This window comes from Gavia stellata, chromosome 14, assembly GCF_030936135.1.
Source record: "Gavia stellata isolate bGavSte3 chromosome 14, bGavSte3.hap2, whole genome shotgun sequence".
Taxonomy (NCBI): domain Eukaryota; kingdom Metazoa; phylum Chordata; class Aves; order Gaviiformes; family Gaviidae; genus Gavia; species Gavia stellata.
The window spans coordinates 1,872,554-1,883,159 of NC_082607.1; the positions used below are offsets into that span (position 1 = coordinate 1,872,554).

A 10,606-nucleotide genomic window follows, 5' to 3' on the forward strand; every position below is an offset into this window, starting at 1 on the left:
GGTAACAAATGCCTGTGGTTTAAGCAAACTTGTCCTACTTGTTGGCAGGATTCTGAAATAATCCAGCTGGGTGGTTGGGAGCTGCACACTCCAGGAGGTGTCGGGGGAGCGGCCGAGGCGGGAGGTCTCTCCTCGCCTTTCCCAAGTGCTCCCATGGCTCCCAAGGCAGCCATGAAGAGCAGCTGCCCAGGACAACGGTGCGCTTTGACCAGCGGGGTCAGTTTAGCCTCCGCTGCTGGAAGAAATGAGTCCTGCAGACCTGAAGCCCAGTTATGTGGGTCTCGCCAGCCTGTGCTGGCGTCACCTCTGACGTGGCGGGGCAGGGAGCCTGCCCTACCTACCTGTAAAACAAGGAAAGCTGTAAATCAGAAAAATGGAGGGGGGTTGACGTATTGCCTTAGCCTCAGCCCTTCGTGCTACCCGGCTCTGGGGTTTAGCAAGGACCACCAGCCGGAGCGGGCATGCAGCCAGCGTGGGCTGCGTGGGCCACCCGGGGCGCGAGTCACGCCAACACCCCACGCCGTGGGACGCACTCGGGGCTGAAATCAAGCTGTGTGGCTTCATTTTTGTGTTGGTGCAGTGCCGGCAGCCCAACAGCTGCTGGTGAGCTGCCCTGGGGGCAAGGGAGCACGCCTGGATGGTGCAGCCAACATCCCCCCTCCGCTGTTATACATTAAATATAACATATATAAAGGTATAACACGAGAGAGAGAGAGAGAGAGCGTGCATGCGCACGTCCGTCCGTCCATCCGAGGGTGTGTAGGGATTTGTAGAGCCTAGGTAGATAAGAATATGCATCACTGTGTGAGCAAGAGAATGGCTGCATGTCTGTGAGAATATCGATGTATTTATCGATGTTACCTATATAAAAGCATAGGTGTCTGTGAGCATTGTGTGTGGCTCCATGTCTCTATTTTAGATAAACAATAGATGACAGTTATTATAGATTATGGGCTATATGTTATGTGTTATATGGTTTAGATATATAAAATACTGTCTAATAAGTTGTGTATAAAAATGTGTAACTATAATATCATAGCCTCAGTTAGGTTGGAAAAGACCCTTAAGATCATCAAGTCTAAACATTTATTTTTTTAATTATATATACACACACAAAAAACACACATGCATATAAAAATATGTCTGGATTGGTGGGTTTTTGTTTTGTTTTGTTTTTTTTTAATATATAAGCTACATGATATGTGAGCAGTATATAAGATGATAGTGTTATATCTGTTCTCTATTACATGTTATATGGTTTATGGAATAGTATATACTGCTATTAATTTTTTTTTTTTTTTTTTTTTAAAAAACAACCCCCCACACACACCCCCCTTCCCATGAAAGGGTGTCTGAGATTGTATGTGCATAGAGCATAAAAAAATATATATATATATATGGCTATAAAAGCATAGGTTTCTATGTGTTTTAGCTACACTATATCTGCATTTTATATATATATATGCTAGCTACTATATAATCTTTCATTATTATAATGTTACACAGTATATAGTGATATCTATTATGCTGTGCTATGTATTATATATAAAAAGGTTCTCGGGGAGGGGTGTGGAGAGAGCACAACTCTATATATGTATGTAGATAAAAGAATAGCTGCCTATGTGAGAGCAACAATGAGTGTGCATGGTGGTTCATACCTATTTGAATTGACAGCCAATTTAATTTTATTTATACATATATTAGCGTACTACAATATATAGAAGAATAGGCATCTGTCGGGGGGGGGTGTCTATATGTATATGTGTGTGTATATATGTGCATATGCACACACACATATATATACACAGAGCTGCATTATATATAAACTATATCTCAGTGTACTTTATGTATTGTATTTTAGATATGAAAAAAGGTTAGCTGAACCTGTACAGAGTAGAAATATATGTATGGACCTAAAAGAATAGGTGACTGTGTAAGACTGTGTGGGTTTTGTGTGTGTGTGTGTTTGTGTTTTTTTTTTTAATCTATATATGTGATATATAATTATATATAATGTTCTAATATATAAGTATATTTAATACAAAACAATGTGTAATAACATACCTATGTATTACATAATATAAAATATGACTAATAATAGACTACATGCTACATAATAGATAATACATGGCATGTACAAAATAATATGCTTTATATATTATGCATTAGTATGTTATACTTACTTACTTCTTATATATAAAAAAATGAGTGCCTGAAACTGTGTATGCATTTATAGAGCATCACTTTGTGTGTGTGTGTATATATTAAAAAAAAAAAAGTGACAGAGAGTGTGTGTGTAAACTATACATATGTATATATTAAGTAAGTATTTTAAAAAGGGGGGGGGGGGTGAGAAGGTATCGTATAGTGTTATTTATACATATATAGATATATTTGAATAGTATTATGTAAAAGAATAGCATCTCTGAGAGTGTGGCTGTGTATAATAAAATTATCTTATGGTATATGTATTTATATTGTTAAATGTATGCTGTATAGATTAGACACCTATATGAACAGGGTGTCTGAGACTGTGTATAAATATATACGTGTCTGCATGAATGTGTGTATAACACAAGTGTAGATATACATATTTTTGTATATAAAGAGTGGGCGAGTGTGTTTATGTACCTGCATAATTAACTACTATATATTCTCTATATACACACTCCACATTCTATATAGACTTTATATACAATAGCTGAGAGAGTTTGAGTGTGTAGTACAATTGTGTGTGTGCGTGTGTGTAAAATCCAATTATTTGTGTGTATATACATACATCCATATATATAAAAAATACCTGCCATGTATATACACACACACACATCTATTTTTGTGTGCGTTTTTCTTCACTCTGGCTCTCAGCCTTCACACTGACCACTGGCCCGCATCATCCTCCTCTCCCCCCAGCAAAAAATGAGTTTTATTCTGCATTTCTTCACACAAAACCAGGGGGGAAGCGACGCAGCAGCTCCCGGCAGCCTCACAACCCGCTGCAGGAGCCAGCTTCAGCCCTGGACAACGTGTCACGAAGAGGGAGCGTTCCTGTCTGTTTCGGTGTAAAGCTGGTGTATTTAATTGCTTGTGAACCTTGAAGGGTCTTGGGAGGAAACAGTGGGTTTGCAGCTGCGGCTGAGCTGGAATTCATGCAAGACCTCTCCCGGCCCGAGTCACAGCAAGTTCAGCCTGAGGAAAGAGGCATGAGGAAAGGTAGCACAAACTAAAGCAGTCAACAAGGAGATTGTTACAAAAACACACCCCTTTCTTTATTGGTCAATATATAAAAACACATTGAATTTATTCAATCTTTTAGTACAGCAGACTTAGGACTGCGACACAGCACAAAACCACCTGCAGGTGCCCGAGGCATCCAGTCAGACACTCGCAGTCGGGCTCAGGTGAGCTGCCCTTTGCCGGATCCCCCCGCGTGCCAGGACGACAGTGACATGTTAGTCAATACACATGCAAGCACAAGCTTAACGAAACGACAACTGACAGAGGTGCAGCTCTCTGGAAATAAATAAAGAACAAATCTTGGCTGGGACTTTATCTTTTCTCTACCTTTTGAGTTAGTGTGGATGTTAAGGCCAACAGAAACCATGGATTAATGGATTCCAGAGGTCACCCTAAGCAAGTGTTCTCCAGAAACCCCCTCCTCTACCTCTTATCTGCATTTCCACTGTTAAGAGATAATCTTCACGCCCACTGGAACTGCACATGGAGAACAGTGCATGTGACTAACACAGCCTCAAAGCAGAAAAAAAAAAAAAAAGGCTGATACTCCCCAGCTACGTCCCACCTCACCCAGGACTCTGGTTTTGATGTTATTTATTTGAAATGAGTATCTATGTCACACCATCCCGTGTTTTCTAAAAATGATTTTTACTTGGCACGGGGCAGTACTGCAGCACCTGGCTCACCCGGCTTCAGAGACACGGGCACGTCTGTTAGAAATAAGGCGAGTGAAGAGAGGCGAAGGCTGTTCTCCTGTGTAACAGCGACCAATGCACACCGTCGCTGCTGAGGTTTAAAAGACGTTAGGGGCCACAGAAAAAGACAAGTTGCTTTTTCCTCTTTCCACAGGCAATCACCTCTCTCACTCCACACCCAACTGCATATTAACAGAGTATTTACACACTCTCACGCTGTTTACAAAGAACTCTTGGCAAAAACCCTATCAGACTCAATATGAATCACTGAGGAACAGAAGGGGATCGGACAGTCTCTTCACAAGTTATCATAGTCATCGTCATCTTCATGCTTCCTTTTCAAGGGGTTTGATTCATTAGATGTATTCTGTGATGATACCATATTTGTAGTAATGAGAATGTTCTTCGGTCCAATTAACGAAGGATTAATTAGAACATTCTGAACTGTCGGAGTAGTTGGTGTGGCTGTGAAAACAAAAGAATGTCATTGAATGAAAAGCTTGAAAAAAATGACAGTTTATTTTCCCACACTGGAACAGAACTTCCAACCCAAAATAACTTCCAACTAGAACAACCCGGGCCGAAAACCCTGGAATGACCCTGAGAGCAAAGTAGAGAAGACAGGAAAACGCTAGCGGGGTGAGCAGAAAGAGTGAGAGAGCAGAGAGGTGGCGGGTCAGGTGTAAGGGAAATCTGCCTGAAACGCTGTACGTGCTGGTTGACCCCACTGTGCTAGAAACAGGAATTACAACTAGAAGTTACCAGAACGACGAGAGAGGACTGCCCACCTTACGTCAGGAGACACAAGTGACTGGCAATACTAAACAACAGAAGAGGTGAAGTAATTTCCCACATTATTACTATAAATTAATTTCCGTTCTGCTACAAAGAACACCAAAAAGTAGTTTTGATCCAAGAAGCCGGTTCTTTACAGCTTGTGTTTTACCTGACTTGACCGCTGCCTGAGAAGACGGGATCTGTACGGTGAATCTCTGACCGGTCAGCGACACTGGAGTGCCAACTTTTGTTGAGACGGATACTGTTTGTGCTGAAGGTGTACCTGAAATTCAAAACAACTCAGTCAAAAGATAAATTTAAAAAAATAACAATATACTTGTACTTGTAAATTCACTTTCACAGTGGAACCTATTGTTTTCAAAGTAGTGGGAATACAGAGGAACATACTGACACTGGATATACAGGAGTCAGATTTTAAGGCAGAACCACACATGTACTCAAGACCTACAAAATTCTAGGCTACAAACACACACACTAGCATGTAAGTGCACATGGTCAGTCATAAATTTTGTGAACCTTTTAAAAAGGATTTTATTTAGTGTTATTTGTAGTTCAGTGTAGTGCTTATGTTGCAGAGAAAAAATTCAAACTTATCTAGGTTCCTTGAATAGTCTCTTGACATACAGAAGTTATCACAAATACAGCAATAAAAATACAGAATGTCAGTAATATATATATATACGTATCAAAGATTACCATAATCTTTTTGAAATTAATTTAATTTTTCTGATGCTGCCAAACGATACTAAGGTCAGGAGGCACCCAACATGTCCTCAGTGGTTGACGCATGCTTTAAATTACTCCTCATTATTTTTTGCCTTCATAAAATCAACATGGGAAACCCCAGCTGAGCTGTTTCCTACCTAAAGTAGGAGTGCTGGGCCTGCTGCTCACAGCACCAACGCTCAGGCGAGGGACTGTTATTCTTCCTGCAGAGGAGGAGACCTATGGAGAGAGAACATGCAGTTTAGCATCCCCTTAGAAATTAACGAAAAAAAGAAATGGTTCTTCCCACAAAACCACAGAGAGCCTGTTCCACAGCAACAATACACGATTTGTACGCCAGCACAGGCACAGAAGGTCTCAAACTCTTCATGGTGTGAACGTTGCTGGTGTGAGCTGGAGAGCTCCTGGGTGTGACACGATGCCGAAGATCGGCAAACAGCTGATCTGGCAAACAGCACTCGGCTCAATCAGGTTAGTTTCTACCGGAAAGAGTAACTAGAACATTTTAATCAACAATTATTATTCCACTCTACAGTGAGCACAACGGCACTCCACTCTACAGTGCTCACTGTCCCATGTCAATACCTGGAACCTTAAGTTCAACTTTTAGGATTCTTTCTTTAAAACGTGGAAAATAAATATGAAATCCTACATGCAGAGACATTCAGTATTTCCCAGCAAGCAAAGCAAACCTCTTCTCTTCCCTCTAAAGCAGAAACACCTGAGGCATAAGTACAAAACACCCTTTAATATCTATACTAAAGCCTTACTTTTGCCTTTTACAATCTGATACTCAAGTCAACAACTTTGCTTTAACACTAAAAAGATTCACAGATGCATTTTGTAATAGGCTTTGCTTTTGAAACTAACTAGCAATAAGAATACTTGCAAATCCCTAGAGATAAAGACCACTGACCTAGTTTCAAACACTATTTTGACACGCACAGGTCAGCATTTGCCCACACGTATCTTTCAGAGGTGTGGAAAACTCTAATTCCAACAACATTTCTGACAAACAACGTGGGCATTCGGTGAATCCTTCCCTACCCAAAGCCCTTACCTTCTTCTGCAAGGACTTCAGTCTGTAGTTGGGAGCTGTCAAGCAGTATCTGTCAGGCGGAAGCCTGGGTCCAGAATAAGGCTTTATCAAGGGCAACGGCGTCTGGTTTTTCTGCCTTGCAATATCTAACAAGAACTGGAGAGAGACGGTTACATTCCCACCTGTAGTCTTTTATCGTGTTCTGCAATTATCAACGCAGTTTTACTTACGTCTCTTGGAGGTGGAGATGTAAACGACTGGTCTGTTCGACACTGGATTGCCAACCTCACGTCATCCGCATCGACGCTGGATTTCTTTGCATGGCTCGAGTAAATTTTTGCATCTTCCAGTATAGTAGTCACATACCCTTTGAAAAACACCACCTCTCGTTAACGCTGGACTGAGAGAGGCGGCTCCTCCCTCCCCGATCCCGCCCAGCCGTCACTCAGAAACACAACGCTGCTTCCTCCAGGGCGGTTCTCAAAGACTGACAGGGGAACCCCCCAGGAAACACGGCCGAAGACAGCACTTCCCTTCTCCGCCGGCGTCCCCCCGCGCACTTCCCTCCCCGGGGGCAGCGCCGCTGTTCCTGCCAGGCCCCGCCCGAGCCCCGGCCCGGCCCCGGCCCCGGCCCCGGCCCCGGCCCCGCCGCCGCTTACTGTAGGCGAACTCCAGCATCTGGTTGATGACGCGCGGCTCGTACTCCGTGATGCCCATGTCCTTCAGGATCTGCGCCATCACCTGCAGGGCGGAGAGGCACCGCTCAGCTCCGCCGCGCTGACCCGACCCGACCCGACCCCCCCGGCCCCCGCCGCCCCCGCGCTACCTGCGCGTCTTTGGGCGCGCTCTTGGGAGACGCCATCTTCGCCGGCTCCATCGCTTCCGCTCGCCCCAGGGGGCCGCTTCCGGTCGCGTGACCGGGGAGCGGCGAGCGCGACTACGGGGGCCGGGAGGGCGGCTGGGGCGGGCGTTGCCATGGAGACGCGGCCTGGCCGGGGCCGCGGCGGCGCTGAGCGGGAGAGGCTGTGTCCCGGCAGCAGCGTGTGCAGTGCGGATGTCGCCGTTCCTCCTTTCTGTGCCAAAGCAAACACGCGCTCGAGGCCGTTAACAGCCACGGCACGAACGGGGGTTTCACGGTCCACCGGCCGCTACGTGTGTCCCCCCCTCCCCGGGGGGGGGGCACAGTCCTCACGGCCCCTGAGCTCCCTCCCCGGCTCACAGCGGTGGGGGGTTAGAGAGGGCTTTCATCCTGCTCTTTAAAAACTACCTTTCTGGGCCGCAGAAATTCTTTTTAATAAAAATATTTGTGGAGACAAAGCGGGGACACAGCCCAAGTCCCACGGGTTCGGGGAATTGCCCCCTGTCCCCCACGCTGCAGCGCAGGCCAACGCCAGCCGTTGGTCCCGTGGTGAAGCAGAAGGGTACGTTACTTCATTAACAACTTTGACGGCCACTTTCTAAGTGGTCAGCATTCCCCGCATTAAAGGAAAACGAGAGTACTGGCAGCAGGACTTTTTAAGCTTGTTTTCCTAGCAGCCAAAGGATGTCTACATACATTCCATGCAAGTCCCATCAAAAGTTTCTCTCTCGCTTTCTGAGGCAAAACAGAACCAAAAATAATTGTTTTCTTGTGATTTTGTCAAGCAGGAGGATTAGCAGCATACCAGAAGAAGTTGCAATAGTGTTGTCATTAGCTGTGACGGTCCAAACGAAGCAAGGTCTGGAGGAAGATGCGATATCCTCACTAGACCAGCTGATACAACAGGGAAGAGAAGCCAACCTCCTCTGAGAGCAAGAAGAAATAAACAGCTGTTAACTTGTGATCCCTCTGATTCATGCCTGCAACGTGTTGCGAAACATTCCAGCAGCAGCGAGACTCTCTCTGCTTCTCATGGATACCAAGGATGATGTTTAACACCTGGAAGCCGTACGCTCAGCCTACCTAGATGTAAATGCAACATTCAAACCTGTCTTGGCCTCTGTATATACGCACTGAGATGGCGGCTGGCGGCTGGCCCCCCACGCCGCGGGTTTGCTGGTGATGGGGGGTGCCAGATTCAGTCTGACGGGGGGCAGAGGCAGAGGCAGCCCCGTGGCTGCGGCGGCAGCTGGAGGAGCTGGAAAACCCGCGTCCAGCACATGCCAGCGCTGGAGGTGCAGGCGGCTGGAATGCCTCTGCTGAGGCTCTTTGGCTGGAAGCACTGTAGCGTTATAGTCCAAGTCATTTGACTTTCATGAGTCAGAGTATATTACACAAAAACATCCTGCGAGGAGGGAACGGAGGATGAATTCCAGACACTGACCTTAGACAACAAACAAAACCCACTTTTTTCCCTTGTTTTAGGGAAGGGGGGGGGGGGATCTCTTCCACCTCGGACGGGATGCGGGCTGTGGATCAGGCTGAAACTTGGCATCATCGGGCCGTCTGCCATTACTGCCATTTATTCCCGATGCAGTAAAAAAGAAAGATACTTTGTACTGCCGAAGGGCTCTGGGTTTACCCCCAAAAGCAGGCAAAGACCCTTCTGTCCCCTCAGATCCCCGGTCCATGCTGTGAGCGCCTTCCCTGCCGACCCTGCTGCGCAGACGTGACTCTCCAGGCTGAGCAGCACAACCAAGAGCTGTGGCTCCTTGCAGCATTTCTGTCTGGAAACCAGCGGCGAGGAGAAGGCGCGGAGAGCCGGTTTCCACAGGGGAGATATTTGTCCCCAAGGCCACACATTCCTTCTGCGCAGGCAGCTGAGCTGGAGCAGGTCTGCCTGGCAGTTAAAGCTTCCTCCCCACCGCCAGTCCTCTGGGGCACGGCTGTGCTGTGAATGCCCGTGTTCAGCAGGCTGCGGGCACCGCGTGTCGGTCGAATGAAAGAGCAGTCACCCTTCATCTCTGCCCAGACACTGGCGTTTCTTTCAGTGTTGGAAAACAGGAAGCTGGGTCATGGCGTGGCCAGGCCGAGTGCTGACTCCTCTGTCTGCCACTGCGGAGCCAGGGACGTTCATCAAAGGCAACTGTGTCCCAGCTGGGAGCGATCTGCTTGAAGAAATAGGGACGACAGCCGCACAGTGTTCAGCCCACGCGAGCATGCACTGGCCGGGGCTTAGCTCCACTCAGGTTGCGTCATTTAAATCACCAACGCAGAGTTAGGCATGGGGAATTTCTTCTTAGACGGGTTTTGTTGAGGTGTTTAAGGTGCAGCAAAGTAAAGCCTTGGCATGAGGACTGCATTTCTTTTTTTGAGGTGTTCAGGTGCCTAAATCTCCTGAAGAAAGCCCCCACAGCCAGCGCTTCTGCCTCTTGGAAATGGCAGCAGAAGTCTCCCTAACGTTACAACCAGGGATCTGTCAACACAATGCAGTGACTGTGTTCAGCGCTGACCTTTCGAGCCCAAATCCCACTATTTGGCTCTACAAAATGCTGGCTTTTGAATAGTCCTTCAGACAAGAAAAACTGCAAAGAGCGGAGCTCCGAGGAGAACAGAGGAGGTTTACTTTGCACCGGGTACCCCGCTCGCTTCTGCCAGCTCCCCAGTTCCCGGGTGATGGAGGAATTTCCGAGGACCGTGGCTGGACACATCCTGCTGTCGAGCCGAGCGGTGTACGCAGCCTCTCCAGTGCTGAGTGTCCCCGCTCTCTCTGGCTGAGTGCAGTTAACCTCCACCTTCCTGGAGCCTTCCCTTGCATTTTCCCTCACACAGGCCCCTTTTCCCCTCGCCTCCCCCGCGCTCTCCAGCTTGCAATCTCTGATCTTTTCTGAAGTGGAAAGTAAATCAGGGCTAAGTGTCAGACTGTCTCATTTTGAAGACTGATGTTCAAATAAAGGCTTTCCCTTCCTATCTTAATAATGTCATTAAAGCACAGTCAGTAGAAATGTCTCACTCAGCGGCATATGCTGGGGAGGAGCTCAAGTGGGAAAGGCCCTAAGTAAACACAGAACGATGGAAAATTATGTAACTGGCCCAAATGGGCTAATTAAATTTCCAGTATCAAAGAACTGTTCTACCCTACCTGGTAACTGCAGGCACTTTTTGCAGGGTAAGGAGAAAAGCGGAGTGGGGGTGCGTATTTAGCGCAGCATCATTAGCGGTGTGTAGGTGGAGGGAGGAAGATGGATGACTGCA

General features: G+C 46.6%; 1 protein-coding gene across 2 annotated transcripts; it reads right to left on the reverse strand.

The window, feature by feature from the left end:
* Nucleotides 1-3,277: 3,277 nt before the first annotated feature.
* TAF9B (TATA-box binding protein associated factor 9b) lies at nt 3,278-7,372 on the reverse strand. 2 transcript variants are annotated; one of them, XM_059824476.1, is made up of 8 exons: nt 7,319-7,369; nt 7,152-7,233; nt 6,723-6,859; nt 6,501-6,648; nt 5,591-5,656; nt 4,886-4,989; nt 4,634-4,643; nt 3,278-4,394 (listed from the first exon to the last, which is right to left on the reverse strand). In XM_059824476.1, exons 1-8 carry the CDS (start codon nt 7,367-7,369, stop codon nt 4,228-4,230), a joined length of 765 nt encoding a protein of 254 aa, XP_059680459.1. In that variant the 3' UTR covers nt 3,278-4,227. The 2 variants fall into 2 exon arrangements, with proteins under 2 accessions (XP_059680459.1, XP_059680460.1); XM_059824477.1 differs by lacking the exon at nt 4,634-4,643 and having other exon boundaries at nt 4,876-4,989; nt 5,591-5,672; nt 6,514-6,648; nt 7,319-7,372.
* Nucleotides 7,373-10,606: the final 3,234 nt, after the last annotated feature.